This window comes from Bos indicus x Bos taurus, chromosome 18 (genome assembly GCF_003369695.1).
Source record: "Bos indicus x Bos taurus breed Angus x Brahman F1 hybrid chromosome 18, Bos_hybrid_MaternalHap_v2.0, whole genome shotgun sequence".
Taxonomy (NCBI): Eukaryota; Metazoa; Chordata; class Mammalia; order Artiodactyla; family Bovidae; genus Bos; species Bos indicus x Bos taurus.
In genome coordinates, this window is record NC_040093.1 from 16,079,057 (window position 1) to 16,103,798 (window position 24,742).

General features: G+C 48.2%; 2 protein-coding genes across 6 annotated transcripts in view; one reads left to right on the top strand and one right to left on the bottom strand.

Moving 5' to 3' along the window:
• SPTBN4 (spectrin beta, non-erythrocytic 4) overlaps positions 1 to 6,266 on the bottom strand; it is an 80,553-nt gene extending 74,287 nt beyond the window's left edge. For 2 of the 4 annotated variants that reach the window (XM_027515789.1, XM_027515788.1), the window contains exons 1-2: positions 6,142 to 6,263; positions 3,484 to 3,670 (exon numbers count right to left, since the gene is read on the bottom strand). In XM_027515789.1, coding sequence (XP_027371590.1) covers positions 3,484 to 3,655 — 172 coding nt within the window. In that variant the 5' untranslated portion in view covers positions 3,656 to 3,670; positions 6,142 to 6,263. Of the gene's footprint in view, positions 1 to 3,483; positions 3,671 to 6,141 lie in introns of all 4 variants that reach the window. The other 2 variants (XM_027515790.1, XM_027515791.1) reach the window with 2 other exon arrangements.
• A 1,387-nt stretch (positions 6,267 to 7,653) lies between these two features.
• Positions 7,654 to 24,742, top strand: BLVRB (biliverdin reductase B). 2 transcript variants are annotated; one of them, XM_027515797.1, is made up of 6 exons: positions 7,654 to 7,839; positions 18,524 to 18,688; positions 18,816 to 18,905; positions 20,149 to 20,277; positions 22,563 to 22,627; positions 24,477 to 24,742. In XM_027515797.1, the coding sequence occupies exons 1-6, from the start codon at positions 7,761 to 7,763 to the stop codon at positions 24,489 to 24,491; spliced, it is 543 nt and encodes a 180-aa protein (XP_027371598.1). In that variant the 5' UTR covers positions 7,654 to 7,760; the 3' UTR covers positions 24,492 to 24,742. The 2 variants fall into 2 exon arrangements, with proteins under 2 accessions (XP_027371598.1, XP_027371597.1); XM_027515796.1 differs by lacking the exon at positions 22,563 to 22,627 and having other exon boundaries at positions 7,656 to 7,839.

Here is a 24,742-nt window from a genome sequence, read left to right on the forward strand (position 1 = left end):
GTCAGAGTCTGTGTCCCAATCTAGTTATAAGGGGGTACTCATTGTGGAAGTGCTGCCCATACAATATATTTGCCTTTCTCTGTGCATGTGATATTTTAATAAAGAGTTTAAAAATATGGATGCATGCACAGGAATTAGCAATGCATGTTGCAGTTATCCACATGCAGAGAAAAAGATTTGCATTAAAACAATCAGAATGATAGCCTGTAAGAGAGAAGGCATTGATGTGAGATTTGGGAATACAAGAGAATAAAAGAGTAGATCAAGAGAATAGGGACCTCTGGGCCTTCCCTGGCAATCCAGTGGCTAAGACTCTGAGCTCCCAATGCAGGGGACCCCGGTTCGATCCCTGGTCAGGGAACTAGATCCCACACGTTGCAACTAGGAGTTCAAATGCCACAACTAAAAGACCCTGCATCCTGCAACTAAGACCCGAAGCAGACAAATAAATACATAAATTTTTTTTTAAGAGAGAGAAAGAATGGGACCTCATACAGACACATGAGACCAACGAACCACAAATTCTGTAAGCACAGGATCCAGACAGTTTTTTAAATAAATTCATGCAAAAACATTTACAGAGGACTCTGCTCAAAGATTTAGCTTTAGTTTGAATAAAGAAAACCATGAGAGAAGTGGGCAAAGGGATGCAAAAGAAAATGCACGGTAGCTGTCTATGTCATAATGATATTTTGCACAGTAGGAGAGCAGCATCTTGATGTCATTGTTAAGCTGAAGTTACTGGTTTTGTGGTTTGAGTCTCAATCCAACTTATGTGTTTTAGTTGCAGAACAAGCATAAGAGATATAAACAGAGCTGTGTGCTTTTGTACATTTAAGAAAACCATAGTTCAATGATAATAGTTATATGTGGAATCTAAAATATGACACAAATGAAACAGAAACAGAGAATGTGGGGGTGGAAATTGGGAGTTGGGATTAGCAGATGCAAACCATTATAAATATATAGAATGGATAAAAAGCAGGCCCTACTGGATAGCACAAGGAGCTATATTCAATATCCTGTAATAAACCATAATGGAAAAGAAAAAAGACAACAGAAAACCACAGTGGTAATAATTTAAGTAGACACAGGAAGTGTATGAGAAAGCTTTTTTCCTTAAAGGGGGTCCCTACATTTCTCTGGACTAGATGCTATCTGAAGTGTCTGGGGCTGGTGTTCTCGAATCAGTGGTTCTTAAAGTTGTAGAGTCCTTGATCCTCACATTGCCACATCCCACCTCTGCATAAAATCTCCCCATAGTCCCAGGTGCCCTCAGACTCTTCAGAATGGCCAACAAGGCCCCTCAGGATCTGGCTGCCACTGCCTCCTCTCCCATCATCATTTACTCACCACCTCACTCCAGCTACTCTCAACTTCTGGAGGTCTTCCCTATGCTGTTCCCTCCCTCTGGAATATTCTTCCAGTCTGTTCCCCAGCATTCACTCCTGTTCATCCTCTGGAGCTCAGCTTAGCCATCTTCTCCTCCATGAAGCACTCTGATCCTCTCTCCTGAATCAGGCCCCTCATCTGGGCTCCTACAGCTCTGAGCTTCCCCATCTGGCCTCTGCCCGTGCCTCCCCCATCTCGGCTCTGATCCCTGTGGTTCATCACAGCCAGGCTAGATTTAACTTTCCCACTGGACTGGATCTAACTTTCCCACTGGACTGGGAGCCCTGGAGAAGCAGGACCTGGGCTGCCTCAGTCACCACTATGTCCCTCCTATTGTCCAAGCACAGAGCACAGGAGCACAGCGCAGGCACTGCCTAAATATTTTGTGGATGAAATAATAAATTCTAGAATTCTAAGTGGATACATTCCCAAGGTTTTAAATCTAAGAGTCTAAAAATACATTTTTGGGACGTCCCTCATAGTCCTGTGGTTAAGACTCTGCACTTCCAATATGGGGGGTGTGGGTTCGATCCCTGGTCAGAGACCTAAGATCCCACATGCTGTGTGGTACAACCAAAAAAAATGAAAAAATAAAATACAGTTTTAAGTTTTCATGAGTATATGTTTATACCCTTCTAGGTGTCGAAACCAGAGGAAGCCAGCAATCCACGGGTTGAATCTGGTTCAGACTGTGTGCACTTATTTACAGTTTCTTTTTTTAATTGGGAAACGGCAGATACACATCAGAGCTAGCAGCTCTGGGCCCACATTTCCTTGGGTTTAGAGCTGGTGACCAGCTGACCAGAGCACCCAGTTGACCACAGCCCCCAGGCCACTCACTTGTGTATGTCACCTGCTTCCCCAGAGGCCCATGAGTTTAACGAGATGCTCAACATCTTATAAAGTTCCAAGAATCTCAGTATTGAAGATCCCACGATTGTCAAATACTGAGTTACTAACATTCTGAGATTCTGAGGGAACTGATACTGACTTTGGGATTTTAAGATTTCACGACTCTGACAATATATATTTTACGTGTATAACATGCCACATTTCTGAGATATTAACATTCCAAGGGTCAACGTGCTAAGGGTCTAATGTTTTAAAGGCTTACGATTATGGAATTGTGTGTCTGAGAAGGGTCTTTGCTCATAAAACTTTAGTATTGATGATTAAACACTTCTGAGATTCTAAAACTTGATGAATACAAAGTCCAAAGGATCAAGAACTTAAAGTTCCAAAGGTCTAAGGTCCTAAGATTTTATACAGTTCTCTGGTCTTTGCTTATATTGTCCTAAAACATCAAAGTAGTGTGACCAACCATTCTAGTTGTCCCAAGACTGAGGGTTTCAGTGCAAAAAAACATGAAGGTGTGGTCATTCTGCTCAGCATCCACATTTCTAATCTGAAATCCTAAAGCTTTAGGATTATAAAGTCCTAAGGACCTATGTATATTAGAGTCTAGATTTCTGAGGCTTTAAGATTCTAAGACCCAACAATTAAAATGTTTAAGATTGGTGATTACAAAGTTCTGTTTACAAGAGTCTCCATTTCTAAAGGTCTTTGATTCAAAGAATCTCTGAGTATGACATTCCATGGTCCTAAGATGCTAGATGTCAGCATTTTGGGATTCTAAGGAAGCACACTTAGAAAGTCCCACCTTTCTGGGATTGTACATTTCTAAGGTTCTATGAGAGATTTCCCAGGTGGCTCAGTGGTAAGAATCTGCCTGCCAATGTAGGAGACCCGGGTCCAATCCCTGGGTCAGGAAGATCCCCTGGAGAAGGAAATGGCAACCCACTCTAGCATTTTTGCCTGAAGAATCCCATGGACAGAGGAGCCTGGTGGGCTAACAATCCATGGGGTCACAAAGGAGTTGGACATGCTTAGCAACTAAACAACAATACTGATAGAGAACAATTTTCCATTATCGTGGAAAGTTCTACTAGAGAGTGCTGGTCTAAAGACTCAAGTTCCAAGTGTCTGTAACCCTCTTCCCATCCTCCAGGTCATCAAGGTATACAGACACCACCCCAGCAGTGCCTTCCCTTCCTTCTCTTCCAACCCCAACCCCAGCCATCTTCCAGGTACCTGCCAAGGCCTTGATCCGGGAGCACTCAAAGAGTGAGGCTGCTGCAGTGGAGGCGGCTGGTTGCTCCCGCTCCCAGCCCCGATCAGGACTGTCCCAGCGGGCTGAAAGGTTGTTATTATTGGGGGCTGGTAGCCCCTCCATGTTGTCCACTTCCCCTGGTACCTGCGCCATTGGGGGAGATGAGGCCTGGGGATGAGGAGAGGCAGGTTAGGGATAGGGGCTGAGTTCAGAAGTCCCACTTCTTTTTTAAAAATTTATTTATTTGGCTGAGCCAGGTCTTAGTTGCAGCATGCAGGATCTTCAATCTTCATTGTGGCAAGCAAGATATTTACTTGTGGCACATGGGCTCTGTCTCTTTCCCTGACCAGGGATTGAACCCAAGCCCCCTGCATAGGGAGCGTGGAGTCTCAGCCACTGGACCACCAGTAAAGTCTAGAGATCCCACCTCTAACAGGGACTGACTGTGAGTTCTGTCCCCTCTCTCACCTTCAGTTTCTCTGTCTTTAGAAGGGAGGGACATGCTAATAATGACAATAATTTTCACCCTAATCACATCATAGGGCTGTGGTCAAACATCCACCTTAATACCTAGCAGAGGGTAAGGGCTTAGCAAATTGTCACTGTTAGGACTCCATGGTGGTTCAGTGGTTAAGACTTGGCACTTCCACTGCAGGGGTCATAGGTTCAATTTCTAGTTGGGGAACAAGAGATTGAACCTATAAGATCCTGCATGCCACGTGGCCTTCCCACTAAAAACCTGTCACTGTTATTGTTAGAATTATAGCATTGTTATCAATAGAACTCTATACAGCAGTACCAATAATAATTAACATTTATTGAGCACTTGCACTGTGCTCAGTACTTTTTATGCATTATATCTTACTTAATTCCCACAAATTTAACAATCTAAAGAAAGGTATTACTAGGCCTGTTTTACAGAGGAGGAAGCTGAGGCACAGAGGGGTTAATTCACTTGCCCAAAGTCACACAGTAACCAGGATAGAAATTTAGTCACTGTGATTGAATAACTGCATTAACGGTCTCAATTCTTCATCCGTATAGCCACGTCCTCTGCCATAAACCTCCTCAGTGTTCTCCCACTCTGGGGATGGGAGGAATAAAAGAGTGGGGTTGAGTGGGGGAAAGCCCTACCCCCTGACTCTGGGCTTGGCCACATGACTTGCTTTGACCAACAGAATAAGGTAGAAGTGCTAGTGAGGTCTGAGCCCAGGACTCAGGAGATCTTGCATGTTTTTGCTTGTGTTTGACTGTGGCCATGAGAAAAATATTGTAGGGCTAGTCCAAGTCCAAGGCCCTCATCACAGCCAAGGCCAGCCTCAGCAACCAACAGTCAACATCCCCCTACCCATCCTAACTGGTAAATAAGTTCAGATGAGCCCAAGTCACTGACCTCAGATTAACTCAAGGCTAAATAAATGCCTAGTGTTTTATGACACTGAGTCTGGGGGTGGTTTTCTTATGTAGCATTATTGTGGCACTAGCTGACTGACATATTGTCTGACTCTAGAGTGATGTTCTAGAACACTGCCAGATTGTAAATATGAAATTTAAGGGTGTGGGAGATATTAGATACATCTCCTCCATTCTCTAGAACCCCAGCCCTGATTCTAAGACTAAGAAAAGAGGGAGCTGGGAGGAGCTCAATGTCCCCATTCTCAAAATATTCAGACAGTAGCCAACAAAACAGATTTTAGGAAGGCAGGGTCTGGTCTTGGTCAATGTAGTAGAGACTGTCCCTTTCCATAGACACTCAAAAATCCATTATTATCTTTCCCTTCTTCCACGGAAAGCTTTAAGTGGGCATTTGTGTGACCTTGGCCAAGTCACCTTTTCTAGGGCTCAGTTTGTTCATCTGTAAAATGGTAACAATAATAATAGTACCCATTTCCTAGGGGTGTTTGAAGATGAGAGAATTAATGATGTGGGGAACGTGGTATCTAGTACACAGTAAAGCCCTCAATACACGGGCCTTGCTGTTACTATTCATCCTCCAGTCACATATCTTAGCAAATCAAAGTGCCTGTGCTGAAGTCAGACAAAAATGAGTTCAAGTCCTGCTTTATTCTTGCTGTATCTTTAAACCCGATTACCTTTAACTTGGCTTCTCCGTGCCTCAGTGTCCCTTCCTGTTAAACGGTGAACACAACTGTTTCCTCAATGGAGGATACTTGGAGATGGAAAGGCACTTAGCACTTGGTGAGCTCTCGGTCAGGCTGGCGGTGGAACAGCCCTGTCTATTACATGATTCAACGGGGAAGGAAGGGAGAAGGCGGTGGGGGAGGTGAAAAGGGGTGTCCTGAGGGCCCCTGGAAAGGTTGGTCGGGCGAGGCTGGGGATAGGAGCTGACAGCCGATGCTTTAACCCTTCCAAGGCCGCGCCTCTCTCTCCCTACAGTCTAGTCACCGTTCTCAAGGAGGGAGGCCTGGGAAGGACAAGGCTTGGGTGGAAGACCCACGTATGGCGCCGAGGTTGGACTGGGGTGAGGGACTGGGGAGTCATTCTGCCCTCGACCCTCTGCCTCCCCTAGCCGGGGAGACCCTCGGGGCTCAGGCCATGCCCACGGGGCGCGGGGGAGGGATGCTCAAGCAGGTGGGAAGATGCTGGAGGGAGGGGCTATTGGCCCCCACGCCGCTCACCTGGCCCCGCGGCCGCCGGTGCCGCTGTCCCCGCTGCTCGCCGTGGCCGACCGCCCTCCCTGTCGGTGTCCTCGGCCCGGCCCGGCCCAGCCGGCTCGGCTCGGCCCCACCGGCTCCGCCGCTCGGCCAGATCCGCATGCGCCGCTACCGCCGGCGCGCCTCCTCCCGATCGCGCGGCCGCCGCGCTCGGCGCGCCCCCGGGACCCTCTCCCGCCCGCGGGTCCCCCGCCAACCCCGGCAGCCTGCAGCGCCTGCCCACGCGCGGCCACACACCCGGCCACGGCGTGCGATACACAGCTGCAGGGGCCGGAGGCAGCGTCACACACAGTGCACACTCCCACGGGGACACACACTCCCGCACTGCCACACACACGCGGGTCTCATACAGCGTCACAAGGACTATCCACATCCACACGCTCACACTTCGCCCCCTTCTACGGGGTCACGCAGGGTCAAATATTCAAAGTGTGTCACGCAGTCACAAGCTTGCACGAGGTCCCGCGCTGAAACGGTGCCCGACAGCGTCACACACTGTAAAACACTCAAATTGTGTCACCACCATTCACGTGGAGTCATACGAGCACACCTGTGCCACACACTGTAGCACACTTCCATGGGATCACAGACTATCATCGACTCACATATCACACACGGCTTCACCGTCACACAGCGTCACACACTTTTACACACTCAAACTTGTTACACACTCACATGGGAGTCATGCATCCTGCACAGTCACACACACGTTACACAGTCACAGGTCACAAATAACATCACAACAACAGTAACACCCACAGCCACACTCAAATGATGTCACAGAGTCACACACGAAGAGTCACACACTCCCGTGTATCACAACTCACACATGTCCCACACTCACACCATATCCCCCAGCGTCATGGATGCATATAGGACCACAAACGGTAACACTATCCACCGGTGTCACCACAAGGTCACAGAGGAAGAGCATCAGTGCCTTCCACACGTGGTGTCACACAGTCTCACACTGTTTTACACGGTGTTTTACACAGAGGGCACAAGTGTCTTCCACAATCATGCTCTCCCTTGGGGTTATTCGCAGAGTCACACAGGGTCAACACGGGCACATAGACACGCAGCTACACAGTGTCTCCCTCACGCATCCACACTGTCCTGCCTCACTTTCTTCCCTTGTAGCCTTGGGGAGGCCGTGGGGCGTTATGTGAGTCCCAGACCAGACTCACGGCCGTGACACGAAAGGAAGCGTGAACGAGGAGAGAGCTGTGGGCGGGGCCCGCGCTCGCCCCGCCCCACCCCGGGCGGCTAGAGTGCGGAGGCGGTGCTCTGCGTCCACCTTCGCGCACCGCCAGACACGCCTTCCAGGTTAAGTGGCGGGCGGAGGGGACGGTGCTGGGCCTCAGGAGCTGCTCCAGCTCCGCCCACTCTGTCCTTAGCTAGAGGCGTGGCCTTTGGCCCCTCCCCTCAACCGAACTGTGGGGCTGGAGGCGGGCTGAGGGTGGCCCTCTAGGCGGCCCCGCCCCGTCCCTCCCTCTAGGAAAGGACGCGAGGGGGAACCAGCAGCCATTCGGTTCCCTCGTGTCCTGCGACTCCACGGCCTCGCGCCCCCACGATCCCGCAGCATGGTCGTCAAGAAGATTGCCCTTTTCGGCGCCACCGGCAACACCGGGCTCACCACGCTGGCGCAGGCGGTGCAAGCAGGCATGAGCTGGGACGGGCAGGGAATGTCGCGGGGTGCACAGCTAGAACTTTAGGCATCGTGGGATTGGGCCCAGGGAGGTTGGAGCCATCGTGCCTTAGTGTGCGAGGACCTAGAGAGCAAAGCTGGTGGCCACGGGGGCAGAAATGGGGGACGCTATGAGGTCCAACTTTATCTGAGTCCCAAGGGAAACGAAACGGCCCTGGGGGGCTGGGGGACTGTAGCGATCCAATGCTCTTATGAAAGACAGTTGGTGTGCTGGTGGCAGTGGTGGCAGTGATGGTGGTGGGTGGTTGCACAGCCAGCAAGGGCTTCACTGCCAGGCCTGAGGCATCTTCCCAGCAGTGCCCTCTCGCCATTTGTGTTGAATCCTCATAGCACTCACGTGAGGTGGGAACTAGTATCACCTTACCTGACAAATGAGAGAAAACCGAGTCTCCCTGAGTGATTTGCCCAGTGTCACATAACTGGAAAGGGGCAATGCTGAAATTTGTTACCTGGCACTTGCTCTTAACCACTGAGAGCCCGCCAGCACTTGGTTTTAGCACCAAGGATTTTAAAATGGAAAAACTGAGGGGTAAGCTGCTGAGTACCTAATGGAAAGAAGATCATGGAGACAAGGGTGAAGACTTGAGGACACAGGTCTCAGCAAAGTCAATGAGGGCTGAAAATTCAGAGTTGCCCCCAGGAAATGGGGCAGGAAAGGGGATAAGTATCATGCAGCAGGACCCAGCCCCCACCATCCCAACTTCACCAACTCCCAGCATAGTCTGGCCTGTCCAGATATAGGGCCCCACCCTTGCTGGCCTGAGTGACTCTGAAGATATTGGCTATCTGGGTGCCCCCAAAGGGTGGAGGCCGCCAGGATCCCACTCTCAGCTGCCTCCTAGCCCAACTTTCCCTGAAAAGGATTGTGACTCAAAGTTCCCCTTTAGCCCCATTTCTCTCCGCCTCCCCAGGGAAGACCTAGTGAGAATGTTGACTTGAGGGGACAGGAGAAACAAATTTGCTGATAAATGTTTCTCGGGAGGAAGTAAGAGGGAGAAGTTGAGAGATGCTGAGTCACTGTGAGTTTTGCACTCCCAGATAACTACCTTTCTCTTAATCTTGGATTCTATAAAATTTCACTTAGCCTCTCTGCTGGTCACAGCTGGGACTGCACCTGGAAGTATGGGCTGTACCTGAGGGCTAGGGGAGTCCTTGCCTTCTTACAGTGGCTCTAACAGGTCTCTTCAGAGCCACAGTGAGCCTGAGCCTCCCTGTCCCCATCAGGAAAAAGAGGGGCTTGAATGAACTAGGCTTTTATTGACCTCAGTGGTTCTGTAGGACTGAGTCCTGAAGGCACAGACTCTGGTCCCCATGTGGTGTGCTGTGCTTAGTCGCTCAGTCGTGTCTGACGCTTTGCAACCCCGTGGACTGTAGTCCCCCAGGCTCCTCTGTCCATGGGATTTCCCAGACGAGAATACTGGAGTGGGTTGCTATTTCCTTCTCCAGGGGATCTTCCCTACGCATGGACTGAACCCGCATCTCCTGCATTAGCAGGCAGATTCTTTATCCCTGAGCCACCTGGGCAGCCCGTCCAGCATATAGCTGGTGCTCAGTAGACACTCCTTGGCTGAGTGAATATAGATTATAGCTGTGTGACCCTGGCCCAGTTACCTAAACTTGTCTTACTTTCCCCAGTCTCAAAATGGGCATATAATACATCCTACTTTGTGAGGTTGTTGCAATCTGAGGGCCGTTTTCAAACTGCGGGTCATAGAGAGTTCTGAAATATATTTAATGGGTCATATCAGTGTCGGAATGGATCATTGTTAAATACTGGTTTTATGAAACTATTGTCTAAGTTATACATGTATAAGTTTGTGTATATGGGGTTAGACAGTGAAATCTACTTCAAATGGAGGGCTGAGATCAAAAAAGCTTAAAAGGGGCATGATTTCTACAACTTACTCTCACATAGTTAGGAAAAAACTTTATACATATACATATAATTATACATGTTACATGTATGTGCTGTGTATACGCACAGAGAGAAAGATAAAGCAAAAATGAGAATCGAGGTCTTGCAACTTTCCTATAGGTCTGAATTTATTTCAAAATAAAATTTAATGGAAAAAAGATAAAGTAAGAGATTTGTTTTAAACAAAAAAGGAAGAAAGAAAGAAAAAAATTTTTTTTAAGTTTGGAAATAACCTTACAAATACTTGTGTTCTTTGTAAAGGGCAAAATCTGTGAATTCTAAAACTATAGTTTGACATAGTAGCCATTAGCCACTTGTGGCTATTTAAATTTAAATGTGAGTTGTGTTTAAAAAAATTTGTTTTTAAGTCACTCGTCAGTGGAAAGAGCTTAGCACAACACTTGGCACATACGAGGCTTTTTTTTTTTTTGGCTGGTCCCTGCAGCTTGTGGGATCTTAGTTCCCCAACCAGGGGTTGAACCTGTGCCTTCAGCAGTGAGAGCATGCAGTCCTAACCACTGGACCGCCAGAGAATTCTCTAGGAGGCTCTCAGTAAATGTCTCTAATCATCAATAAGGCTTCCCAGGTGGCTCTAGTGATAAAGAACCCACTTGCCAATGCAGGAAACATAAGAGACACCAGGTCGATCCCTGGGTTGGGAAGATCCACTGCAGGAGGGCACGGCAACCCACTTCAGTATTCTTGCCTGGAGAATCCGTGGACAGAGGAGTCTGGCAGACTACGGTCCATAGGGTCACAAAGAGTTGGATACGACTGAAGCGACTTGGCACCAGTACAATTACCAATCATGTCCCGCTGATGGGCACTCTTGTGCTGGGCCTGTGTCAGAGCTCTCATGTTGGTGAGAATGTTTCTCCTCCAAAATGCCCACAATTTACCAGGGTCCGTTTTACTAATACGGTGGTAGTTAACCAGTGACTACATTGACACCCTGAAAGCCCCTGTTGCTCCCCAATGTGTCTGAGGCCAGCATTCCATGTGAAAGGTGATCACACAGGATAGGCATGCTAGAGACTCATCTTCATTTTAGTTTTTATTTTTTTAATTATTTATTTATTTTTGGCTGCACAGGGTCTTCATCGCTGCTTTCTCTAGTTGCGGCCAGCAGGGGCTACTCTCTAGTTTCAGGGCATGTGCTTCTTACTGCGGTGGCTTCTTTTGTTGTGGAGCACAGGCTCTAGGGCTCTCCGGCTTCAGTAGCTGTGACACTTGGGCTCAGTAGTTGGGGCTCCCAGGCTCTAGAGCACAGGCTCAACAGTTGTGGCTCGAGGCCTTAGCTGCTCTGAGGCATGTGGGGGTCTTCCCAGACCAGGGATCGAACCTGTGTCTCCTGCATTAGCAATCGGATTCTTTACCACTGAGCCACAAGGAGAGCCCCGATCTTCGCTTTAGAGTAGAGACCGAGGACCATCAGGGAAGGTGTTTTCTGAGGTTCCTCTGCCAGTAAGACAGGGAGCTGAGAAATGCCTTGGGAGTCCAGTGGTTAAAACTATGAGCTTCTACTGCGAGTGGCTTGAGGTTCCCCCTGGTCAGGGAACTAAAATCCTATAGGCCATGTGGTGCAGTCAAAAAAAAAGGAGAGGTGGAGCTGGAGTCCGAACTCAGGTCCCTGGGACAGTATAGCATGTGCTTTTGTGTTGATATAAAAGTCAGGGGAGGGACTTCCCTGATGAGCCACTGGTTAAGACTCCACACTTCCACTGCCAAGGGCCAAGTTCAATTCCTGGTCGGGGAACTAAGATCCCACATGTTACCTGGCAGGGCCATTAAAATATAATAATAATAAATCCAGGAGATGGTGTTGAGTATGTCATAGCCCCTGCACCCACAAGGCCGTTGGTTGGTCAGCATAAGTAAGGCCATGACAGAGGAAGCACAATTGGCTGGAGAAAGAGGGTAAGGGTGCTCCAGGCAGAGGAGCATGTGTGAAGGCCAGGAGGCAGGGGACAGCATGGTGTGTTTGAGGAAATGAAAGAAGCTCAGTGAGTGAAGAGGGCTTTGGCTCCAACAGTCTGGAGAGGAGAGGCCACATGGAGGGGGCGTGTAGAGGGGAGGCTTGAAGGCTATCATAAGGAACATGACTATCTTAAGGCACTGGGGTGGAGGGTGGATAGGGAGAGATCTGAGTCAAGGGCACTTTGTTTTTTGGGGTTTTTTTTTTTTTTTTTTTAATTAATTATTTATGTTGGCTGCACTGGGTCTTAATTGCAACAGGCAGGATCTTTACGTGCAGCATGTGGGATCTAATTCCCTGAACAGGGATCAAACCTGGGCCCCTTGCCCTGGGAGTATGGAGTATTAGCTACTGGACTCCCAGGGAAGTCCTAGGGCACTTTGATATAACTGTGGAAAGCTCTATCTGGCTACCATGTGCAGTGTGGGTTGGAGGGGTTGAGACACGCCAGGAGCCCAGGGAGGACTAGACCAGGCCAGGAAATACAGTTGTGAGATGATGAAAAGGCCTGGTCACAGCCAACACCCATAGAGCCCTCTTTTCTGTGCCAGACACTCCTCTAAGCTTTTCATTTGTTTTCATTTCATTTTGCATCTTTTCAATAGCAACTTCATTCACATACCATACCCCATTCACCCATTTAAAGAATATAATTCAATAGGTTTTAGCATATTCACAGACTCATGCAAACATCATCACAATCAATTTAGAACATTTCATCACCACAAAAAGAAACCCCTAGAAGTCACTCCCCATTTTCCTGCTCAACCACGTCCCCAGCCCTAGGCATTCATTCATCTACTTTTTGTTCATATGGATTTGCCTGTTCCGGACCTTTCTTATAAATGGAGACATACATCATGTGACTCTTTATGACTGGCTTCTTTCACTTAGCAAAAAGAACTTTTTCAAAGTTCATCTATATTGTAGCATATGTGTCATTTCTTTTTATTGTTGAATACCATTGCGTTGGGCTTCCCTGGTAGCTTAGATGGTAAAGAATCTGCCTGCAATGCAGGAGACCCCAGTTTGATTCCTGGGTTGGGAAGATCTCCTGGAGAAGGGATAGGCCACCCACACCAGTATTCACGGGCTTTGCTGGTGGCTTCGACGGTAAAGAATTTGCCTGCAATGCAGGAGACCTGGGTTCGATCCTTGGGAAGATCCTCTGGAGGAGGGCATGCATGGCAACCCACTCCAGTTTTCTTGCCTGGAGAATCCCCATGGACAAAAGATCCTGGTGGACCATGGGGTTGCAAAGAGTCAGACACGACTGAGCGACTAAGCACAGCACAGCACCATTACATTATTTACCTACACCACTTTTCTTTCTTTCTTTCTTACTTTTTGGCTGTGCCGTGTGGCGTATAGGATCCTAGTTCCCTGACCAGGGATCAAACCTGCACCCCCTGCGCTGGAAGTGTGAAGTCTTAACCACTGGACTGTCAAGGAATTCCCTATACCACTTTTTTTTTTTGGCTGTGCTGGGTCTTAGCTGAGGCATGTGGGATCTAATTCCCTGACCAGAATCAAACCCAGGCCCCTTGCATTGGGACCGCAGAGTCTTAGCCACTGGCCCACTAGAGAAGTTCCCTCTATACCACTTTTATTTATCCATTCAGTTGATGGGAATTTGGGTTGTTTCCACTTTGGGGCTATGATGAGTTATGCCTCTATAAACATTCATGTACAGGTTTTGTGTGAACATATGTTTTCATTTCTCTTGGCATGTACCTAGGAGTCAAATTGCTGGGTTGTTGGGGTAACAATGGCTTCCCAGGTGGTGTAGTAGTAAAGAATCCATCTGCCAGTGCATGAGACACGCAGGGGATGTGGGTTCCGTCCCTGGGTTGGGAAGATCCCCTGGAAAAGGGAATGGCAACCCACTTCAGTATTCTCACTTGGAAAATCCCATGAACAGAGGAGCCTGGCAAGCTACAGTCACAAAAAGCTGGACACAACTGATCACAGGGGTAACAATACGCTTAACCTGAGGAACTGCCAGATTGTCTTCCAAAGCAGCTGCATCATTCAACATCATCAGCAGTGTATGAAGGTTCCAATTTCCCTGCAGGCACGCCAACAGTCATTGTGTCTTTTTGATTATAATCCTCCTAGTGGGTATGAAATAGTATCTCACTGTGGTTTTGATTTGTATTTCTCTGATGGTTAATGATATTGAGTATCTTTTCATACGTTTATTGGCCATTTGTCTATCTTCTTTGGTGAAATGTCTATTCAGATCTTTTGCTCAGTTTTTAATATTCATCTTTTACTATCAAGTTGTAAGAGTTCTTTATATTCTAAATACAAGTCTCTCATCAGATATATGATTTGCAGAAGTTTTCTCCCATTCTGTGCATTGTCTTTTCACTTTCTTGATAGTGTCCTTGGGAACTTTTTTTTTTTCATTTCATTTTTCCTTTTTTCACCAATTTTTATTTTCCATTTTGATGATGTCCAGTGAATCTGTTTTCCCTTTTGTTGCTTGTGCTTTTGGTGTCACTGCTAGGAAACCACTGCCTAATCGAATGGCAAAAAGATTTATGCTTATGTTTCCTTCTAGGAAATGAAGTGGCAACCCACTCCAGTCTCTTGCCTAGAAAATTCCATGGATGGAGGAGCCTGGTGGGCTACAGTCCATGGGATCGCAAAGAGTCCGACATGACTGAGCGACTTCACTTTCCTTCAAGGATTTTTATAGTGTTCAGCCTGGAGAATCCCAGGGACAGGGAAGCCTGGTGGGCTGCTGTCTATGGGGTTGCACAGAGTCGGACATGACTGAAGAGACTCAGCAGCAGCAGCAGCAGTTCAGTTCAGTTCAGTCCAGTCGCTCAATTGTGTCCGACTCTTCGCGACCCCATGGACTGCAGTTTTAGCTCCTACATTTAGATCTTTGATAATTTTGAGTTAATTTTCATATATGATGTGAGGTAGGGATCCAACCTTATTCTTTTACATATGGGTATCCAGTTGTCCCCACACCATTTGTTGAAAAGATTCTTCTTTTCCCATTGAATTAATTGTCTTGGCACCTGTGTCAAAAATCAACCAACCACTTTAAACTGTTAGGAATACTATTTAAACCTACATCAACCCTGTAAGGCAGAGACTATTATTGGTGTCATTTTACAAATGAAGGCTCTAAGGCCAGACAGGTTAAGTGACCTGCCCAGTGTCACACAGCTAGCTAGTGGTAGGGACAGATAGAACTCAAAATCCCAGTTGCTTTGACAATTCAGTTCAGTTCAGTCGCTCAGTCATGTCCAACTCTTTGTGACCCCATGAATTGCAGCACGCCAGGCCTCCCTGTCCATCACCAACTCCCGGAGTTCACTCAGACTCACGTCCATAGAGTCAGTGATGCCATCCAGCCATCTCATCCTCTGTCATCCCCTTCTCCTCTTGCCCCCAATCCCCCCCAGCATCAGAGTCTTTTCCAATGAGTCGACTCTTCGCATGAGGTGGCCAAAGTACTGGAGTTTCAGCTTTAGCATCATTCCTTCCAAAGAAATCCCAGGGCTGATCCCCTTCAGAATGGACTGGTTGGATCTCCTTGCAGTCCAAGGGACTCTCAAGAGTCTTCTCCAACACCACAGTTCAAGAGCATCAATTCTTTGGCGCTCAGCTTTCTTCACAGTCCAACTCTCACATCCATACATGACCAATGGAAAAACCATAGCCTTGACTGGATGGACCTTTGTTGGCAAAGTAATTTCTCTGCTTTTGAATATGCTATCTAGTTTGGTCATAGCTTTTCTTCCAAGGAGTAAGCGTCTTTTAATTTCATGGCTGCAGTCACCATCTGCAGTGATTCTGGAGCCCAAAAAAATAAAGTCTGACACTGTTTCCACTGTTTCCCCATCTATTTCCCATGAAGTGATAGGACCAGATGCCGTGATCTTTGTTTTCTGAATGTTGAGCTTTGACAATTAGATAAGCTAATAAATGTAAAGTACTTAGCACCTGGCATCTAGTGACTGCTCTATAAATATTATGTATCTTTATTTTAAAATTTTATTTATTTTTGACTGCACTGGATCTTCGTTGCTCCAACGACTTTTTTTTCCCCCCTCTCATTGTGCAAGAGGGGGTTACTCTCTAGTTGCTGTGAGTGGGCTTCTCCTTGAGGTGGCTTCTCTTGTTGCAGAGCACAGGCTCTAGAGCTCGCAGGCTTCAGTCATTGTGGCACGGGGGCTCAGCAGCTGTGGCTCCCTGGCTCTAGAGCACAGGTTCAGTAGTTGTGGCACATGGGCTTGGTTGCTTCAGAGCATGTGGGATCTTCCCGAATCAAGGATCAAACCCATTTCTCCTGCATTGGCAGGCGGACTCTTTACCACTGAGCCATCAGGGAAGCCACCAAGTATCACTATTATCATCGTTGCCCCAGAGTATACAGATTTTTAATTATTTGTTTTTTAGATATATGACGACAGGTATCAAGGAAACTGGGACAATTTTGTTGTTTTGCTTTTCCTGTATCATTTTCAGAACAATAGATTAATCCTCTGATAGGTACCAATGACGTTTCTTAGTTATCATTATGAATTCACATATTTTTTTATATTTGATGTGCTTCCGTTCTTTGCCATCCATATTCTTTGGGACAAATCAGATTGCCCCTGATTTGTCCTGAGAACCCCTTCAAGTGGTTTCTGTGTCCTCTTGACCTCACTTCATCGTTCTTTAAACTTCACATAGCTGGTGGTACAAGATGTTCCAGGTTCATCTTGTCCTCTCTCTGCCCTGGCCCAGCAAGCAGCCATTCCTTCAAGGAGCTCTGGTTCATTTTTCACAAGAATGCTGTTTAGACGCTGTGTTACTCAGCTCAGGCTGCTATAACAAAAATACCACAGACCAAGTGGTTTAATCAACACTCATTTCTCACAGTTCCAGAGACTGGGAAGGTCAAGATCAAGGTATCAACTGGTGTGGTTTCTAGTGAGGGCCTGCTTCCTGGCTTGCAGAGGGCTGCCTTCATGCTGTGTCCTCACACTGTAGAGAGAGAGCACCTTGGTCTTCCTCTTCTTGCGTGCAAGCATGCTAAGTTGCTTCAGTCATCTCTGACTCTTTGCGACCCCATGGACTGCAGCTTGCCAGGCTCCTCTGTCCATGGGCTTCTCCAGGTAAGAATACTGGAGGCGGTTGCCATGCCCTCCTCCAGGGGATCTTCCCGACCCAGGGATCGAACCTGTGGCTCCTGCATTGCAGGCAGATTCTTTACCACTGAGCCGCCAGGGAAGCCCCTTCCTTTTCTTAGAAGGACACTAATCTCATTATCGGAGAAGGCAATGGCAACCCATTCCAGTACTCTTGCCTGGAAAATCCCATGGACGGAGGGGCCTGGTAGGCTGCAGTCCATGGGGTCACTAGGAGTCAGACACAACTGAGCAACTTCACTTTATTTTTTCACTTTCATGCATTGGAGAAGGAAATGGCAACTCACTCCAGTGTTCTTGCCTGGAGAATCCCAGGGACGGGGGAGCCTGGTGGGCTGCTGTCTATGGGGTTGCACAGAGTTGGACACGACTGAAGCAACTTAGCAGCAATCTCATTATGGAGACCCTACTCTCTACCTTCATGACCTCATTTAAACCTCCCAGAGGCTGCATCTCCAAATACCATCCCATTGGGAGTTAGGGCTTCAGCATATATGAATTCAGCACATGACAAAAGCATTCAGTCCATGACAGAGACTACAACTACTGGGATTTTTTTTTTGCAATATGCATAACATTAATATATTTTGCCATTGTCTAAAACAAAGAAAGAAATATGTTTCTGCTAAACTTGATTTAAAAAAAATATATATATATATATATTTGATTGTACCACGTCTTAGTTGGGGCATGTGAACTCTTAGTTGCCTCACGTGGGATCTAGTTCCTCGACCAGGAACTGAACCCAGGTGCCTGCAGTGGGAGCACAGACTTAGCCACTGGGCCACTAGGGAAGTCCCTGTTGGTTATAAACTTTAAAAAGGAGTATTTGTGTGTGTGATGGTGGGGCCAAGGGACACAGAGTTATCCACAATTCTTTTGGAGGTGACATGCCAAAGAAATATTAAAAATAAATGACCGCTAAGACAGGACCCAGGGCTTCTCAAGTGGCGCTAGTTGTAAAGAACTTACCTGCCAATGCAGGAGATGTAAGAGATGCAGGTTTGATCCCTAGGTCGGGAAGATCCCCTGGAGGAGGGCATGGCAACCCACTCCTGTGGGTTGCCTGGAGAATCCCATGGACAGAGGAGCCTGGTGGGCTACCGTCCATGGGGTCACAAAGAGTTGGACACGACTTAACAACTTGGCACGCACATACACAAAAGACAGGACCCAGCCCTTCAGAAGTAAGGCCTGGGGGACCAAACCCAATGATGAACATACTTGGCAGTACCTCCACTTCCTCCAGGACCATGGACGGGGGACATAGACCCGTGTGATGATGAGCATTAACCCTTTAGTTGTTAGGGGGAGGAGGGAGTGGAGAAGTCAGGGGGATGACAGGCAGAGAAAGGCATCGGGGCAGATTATTTATGAACTGGCAGGGAGGTATCACCCTACTTTAACAATCAACTGTATGTATATCAACTGTGAGTATATCAGCAAAAACGTTTGAAGACCGTGGTCTCAGAACAGGGGATCTGGGGGATGGATTTGGGGGTTCATGGCACCCTCCAGGACTGAGCCTCTGGAGCCTAGGAGTGTCAGCCTGCAAGCCGACTGACCTGCCTCTCTGCCCTTCTTTGCAGGCTATGAGGTGACGGTGCTGGTGCGGGACCCCTCCAGGCTGCCCTCAGAGGGGCCCCAGCCGGCCCACGTGGTGGTGGGTGACGTCCGGCAGCCGGCCGATGTGGACAAGACCGTGGCTGGGCAGGACGCTGTCATCGTGCTGCTGGGCACCCGCAATGACCTCAGTACAGAGCCCCCCCTCTGCCCGCGGCCCACCCCTGCACCTCGGCCCCCAGCACCGCCCCCGCCCCCAGCCCCTCCCCTGCCACCGCCGCCGCCCACCAGTGACAGCCACTCTCTGTCTCCTCTAAGGTCCTACCACAGTGATGTCCGAGGGTGCCCAGAACATTGTGGCAGCCATGAAGGCCCATGGCGTGGACAAGGTCGTGGCCTGCACCTCGGGTGGGTGGCAGGGTCGTAGGGTTGGGGCTGAAAAATGGGGGCTGGGTACTGGATAGGCAGCCCAGGGGTTTCTACAAGGTGGCATTGGAGCTACTCCAAGTTACTGTGCATTTATTGAGCACCGATTCTGCATCTGAACCTTGCTGGGCCCTGCACTCATGGGTCTCATGAATAGAAGGGAAGTGCTAACAGTTTGATCATCAAACCGTGACAGGCTGGAGTCTTCAGGGCCAGGGGGTGGGGCACAGGCAGAGGGGTCAAGGCCAGGACCTGGGGGGAGCATGGGGAAAGGGATCAGAGCTGGGATGGGGGAAGGCTAGAGGACTCTGGGGGTTCAAAGGAGGTGTCTGACCCAGCCTAAGAAAGGGTCAGGGAGAGAATGGAAGAGGAAGTGACAGAGCCTTGGGTACATGGGCCAGGTCTTTACTCTCAAAGAGCTCCCGATTTACAAAGAGATGCCCTTCCTGAATAATCTGAAAAGAAGGCTGCACGGTGTGTGACAGGAGCAGTTAATGCTAGCAGTGTTTATTGAGCACTTACTGTGTGCTTGGCACCATCTGAGCCCCTTACAGATGAATGCCACTGAATCCTCTCAAAATTCCTTTGATAGTACTTCCATTCGTGGCGGCACATCGTAGGTGCCCAGTGAATTGTAGCTGTTCTTACCGCCTCCCGTCTACAGCTAAGGGAGTGGAGGCACAGAGAGGCCATCGCCTTACCCGAGATCACACAGCCTGTAGCTGGCAGAGTTGGGGTGTGGAACCAGGCTGTCTGTCTCCACGAGCCACACACCTCACCGCTGTTCCATCACACCTGTTGTCTCCCAGGGAAGGGAGATGATATGAAGGGGGAGTGAGTAGAGGAAAGGACTATGAGACAGGGGCGTGGCTGCAACAGAGCGAGTGAAGGGGAGAGTGTTGGGCGGTGAGGCCAGGGCGCTGATGCTATCAGATCAAGTGGGGCCCCGGATCCCTGATGGGGCCTTTGCTCTCCCCCTGAGTGAGATGGGGTCAGGGTAGGGTCCCAGATGTACAAAGGTAGGGTCAGGAGAACAGGGAGGAGGCTCTGCCATGGTCTAGGCAGGAGGTAACAGCAGACAGGAGCAGGTGGGGTGAGAAGCCTGGAACAACTGAAGGGCAGTAATGAGTCCCTGCAGGGAGATGTTCTGGCAGGAGACCTGCAGGCTATGGGCCTGGCCAGGCTGTCCTCGAGTCTTGTCTGATCCTGCCCTGTGTCCCCCCAGCCTTCCTACTGTGGGACCCTTCCAAGGTGCCCCCAAGACTGCAGGATGTGACTGATGACCATATCCGGATGCACAAGGTACTGCAGCAGTCGGGCCTGAAGTACGTGGCCGTGATGCCACCACATATAGGTGAGTGGACAGAGAGCCAACTGCAGGGTCATCACCAGCCTGCCCCCTCCAGTCCTCTGGGGACATTCGCTGGGCCTTTCCTGTTGTTCAGTCACTCAGTCGTGTCTGACTCTTTGTGACCCCACAGACTGCAGCACACCAGGCTTCCCTGTCCTTCAAACTCATTTGCTCAAGCTCATGTGATGTCATCCAACCATCTCATCCTCTGTTGCCCCCTTCTCCTCCTGCCTTCAATCTTTCCCAGCATCAGGGTCTTTTCCATGAGTCAGCTCTTCACATCAGGTGGCCAAAGTATTGATGCTTCAGCTTCAGCATCAGTCCTTCCAGTGAATATTCAGAGCTGATTTCCTTCAGGATTGACTGGTTTGATCTCCTTGCAGTCCAAGAGACTCTCAAGAGTCTTCTCCAACACCAGAGTTCAAAAGCATCAATCAGTTCTTTGGTGCTCAGCGTTCTTTATGGTCCAACTCTCACATCTGTACATGACTACTGGTAAAACCATAGCTTTGACTATACAGCTTTGCTGACAAAGTGATGTCTCTGCTTTTTAATATGCTGTCTAGGTTTGTTGAAATTGCAGTCTCTCAGGACTTCTTCCACTGTACTCTTTTTATTAGAAGGAAGTTATACTGAGGCTGCCCCACATTCAAGGGATGGGGACTTATGCTTCACATTGGTTCTTTGTTTTTAAAACCCATGTATTTATTTGGCCATGCCGCACATCTTGTGGGATCTTAGTTACTCTGAAAGTGAAAGTGTTAATGCTCAGTCATGTCTGACTCTTTGTGACCCCATGGACTGTAGCCTGCCAGGCTCCCCTGTCCATAGAATTCTCCAGGCAGGAATGCTGGAGTGGGTTGCCATTCCCTTCTCCAGGGGGGATCTTCCCAATCCAGGGATCGAAACCAGGTCTCCTGCATTGCAGGCAGATTCTTTACTGTTTGAGCCTCTGCCAGAGATCAAACCCCTGCCCTCTGCAGTGGAAATGCTAAGTGGTTACCCTGGACCACCAGGGAATTCCCTTGTCTTTTAATCTTATTTAGTGTGTGTCTCCCTCACTAGAATTGTGAAGTAGGAAGCTTTGTTTGAAGGCACGGATTTTGTCTTGTTTTGATTACTGCTGTGTTCCTAGTGCCTAGAAAGGGCTTGGCTCAATTGCTCAGTCCTGTCCTACTCTTGGCTCAGTCTGTCTGACTCTTGCGACCCCATGGACTGTAGCCCGCCAGTCTCCTCTGTCCATGAGATTCTCCAGTCAAGAATACTGGAGTGGGTTGCCATGCTCTCCTCCAGGGGATCTTTCCAACCCAGAGGTCGAACCCGCATCTCCTGTGTTTCTGGCATTGCAGGAGGATTGTTTTCCACTGAGCCATTGGAGAAGCCTTTGGTTTGTAATAAGTGCTCAGTAAATATTTGTCGAATGAACTAATACCAGGGGAGATGCCTTGCTTTCCAGGTGGTGCTGTGGGGGGAACCACACCCTCTTTACCCCTCCCTGGTCTGGAATTCACATTGAGAGACCCAAAGTCAGAGGGAGAGATTCATTCACTTACAAATGTCTCTTGCACAGGAGGTGTGCACCTGGCCACCATTACAAGTACCAATGGGAATTCCCAGGGAGTCCAGTGGTTAGGACTCCAGGGTTTCACTGGAGTTTGATCCAGGGCCCAGAGTTTGATCCCTGGTTGGGGAACTAAGATCCCACAACCTGCGTGATGAGGCCAAAAAAATAAAACAAGTATCACTGACATAGTCTCAGATCTCATGAGGCTTACATTTCTAGCGGGGGAGACAAAAGAAAGATGTGAAAGAGCAAGTGTTAGTCACTCAGTCACGTCCAACTCTTTGGAACCCTATGCACTGTAGCCCACCAGGCTCCTCTGTCCATGGAATTCTCCAGGCAAGAATACTGGAGTGGATAGCCCCTCCCTTCTCCAGGGGATCTCAACCCTGGGATTGAACTCAGGTCTCCTGCATCACTAGCAGATTCTTTACCATCTGAGCCACCAGGCAAGCCCAGACGAAAGATAGATGATCCATATTACTGTTGAGTGGTGCTATGCTGAATGAAGAAACATACAGTTCTTCACTGAATTAATAGTGCAGTGAATAGAGTAATGGGGTGCTGCTTAGAGGCTTTCTAAGGACATGGCTTCATGCCCTGAGGGAGGGAACCAGATCAGTGTCTGGGGGAAGGGAGGACATTCTGGGATAAGGGAACAGCAGTGCCCAGGCCTGAGTCGGGAACTGTTATCTTCTTCCTGTTTGCCTGCCTGCTGGATGAGCAGTTCTGTGTCCTGTGCCTTCTGCCTGGAGGAGGAGGAGGCTTGTATACCACCCTCCAGAGGTTCAGGTAAGCTTCGGTGTTGAGGTTCAGTTCAGGGACCCTGTTGGATGAGAATCCTGAGGTGTGAATCAGTGGTGAGGCTGCATGGTGGAGAAGCCAAGGAGAGCTCCAGCCCTAGCGCTGTGCGGACTTCAGGCCTGTGACCTCTGAGCCTCAGTTTCTTCATCTTGAAACAGGGCTCATATTACTTCTTGACCTCCCAGGTTTAAAGTGAATATTCGGAGAGATTAAGCCTAAATATTATTTAACACGAAGTTGTTGCCCGGGGCCGGGGGGGGGGGTGGGTGGTTAGTTCTTTTTTTGTGTGAATATGAAAACTTTGAAACCTCCAGAAAAGTTAAAGAAATTCAAGGTTTAAGAATTACCCATAAACCCTTCATCTGGGTGCACTTGTTAACATTTTGGCTTGTTTCTTTTCCCCATCTATCTGTTTATCATTTATGCGTGCAGCTAATGTGTTTGTGTGTTTATGTGAATACATGTGTAGGGGCTTCCCAGGTGGTACCAGTTGTAAAGAATCCACCTGCCAATGCAGACAGATGTAAAGAGACATGAGTTTGATCCTTGGGTTGGGAAGATTCCCCTGAAAGAGGGTATGGCAATCCACTCCAGCATTCTTGCCTGGAGAATCCCATGGACAGAGGAGTCTGGTGGGCTACAATCCATGGGGCTGCAAAGGATTGGACACGACTTAAACGACTTGGCACACAATGTACATGTGTGATCATGTGAATATGTATGTAGTGTATATACATATATTTTTTAAATGTGTGGGTCTACATTGGCACACTCTACTCCTAAAACCTCTTCGTAGGCATCTTCCAAGAAGAAGTATTTGGAAACAAACCCCAGTACGGTTATTGCACTAAGGGAATTGACATTCACTCTATCACATCATTTAGTATCCACTCTGTACTCAGATATACCCAACTGCCAAAAAGTATCTTCCAACCCTCCCCTCCCCTCAGGATCCAATCCAGGATCATGTGTTTCGTCTAGTTGCCATGTCACCTTCAGTCTGGAACAATCCTCCATATCATTTTTTTTAAATTATTTTTTAACATGAAACATAACAGGCAAGGTGTCTTTTCTTTTTACATATATATCCGTTCTTTTATTTTTAAATTTATTTTTAATTGAAAGATAATTGCTTTACAATATTGGTTTGATTTCTGCCATACATCAACATGAATTAGCCATAGGTGTACATATGTCCCCTCCCTCTTGAATCCATTCTTTTTAATATTGTTTTTATTATGGTTTATCCCATATGTATGTAGTTCCCTGTGCTAAATAGTAGGATCTTGTTGTCCCAGATATCTTTTAAAATATTCCACATTCTAGATTTCTGTCATTACAGAAATTTCTGTCTTACAGGCTCAGATTAAATAATTTTGGCAGGAATGCCACATGGGTGACAGTGTATGTTTCTTTCCTCTTTTTTTTTTTCTTTCTTCAATTTATTTATTGGGCTGCTCTGGGTCTTCCTTTCTGTGACCAGGCTTTCTCTAGTTGCAGCAGGGGGGAGGTACTCTTCGATGCTTGCGCTTCTCTTTGCAGTGGCTTCTCTTGTGGAGCATGGGCTCTAGGCTTTCAGGCTCCGTAGTTGTGCCCATGGGCTTAGTTGTTCTGAGACGTGTGGGATCTTCCCAGACCAGGGATTGAACCAGAGTTCCCTGCATTGACAAGCAGATTCTGAACCACTGGACAACCAGGGAAGCCCAGCGCTTATACCATCTTCTACCATCTGGTCTAGGCACTCTGTAGACACCCTGGGATGTCATTGGCGTGATCACAAGTTGGGGGAGAGGAAAGGTCATCTGCTTTACCTGGCCCCTTTGTCTTTACCTCACAGGAGACCACCCATTGACTGGGGCCTACACAGTGACCCTGGATGGACGAGGGCCCTCGAGAGTCATCTCCAAACATGACCTGGGCCACTTCATGCTGCACTGCCTCACCACCGATAAGTACGACGGGCACACCACCTACCCCTCCCATGTGTATGAATAGGGCTCTGGCCCTGTCCCAGGAAGACAGCATCCTGTGAAACAGAACAAAGGAAGGGGGCAATAAACCTAGAGCCAAGAGCTTCAAATTACTCTAGAGGATCCACAGCTA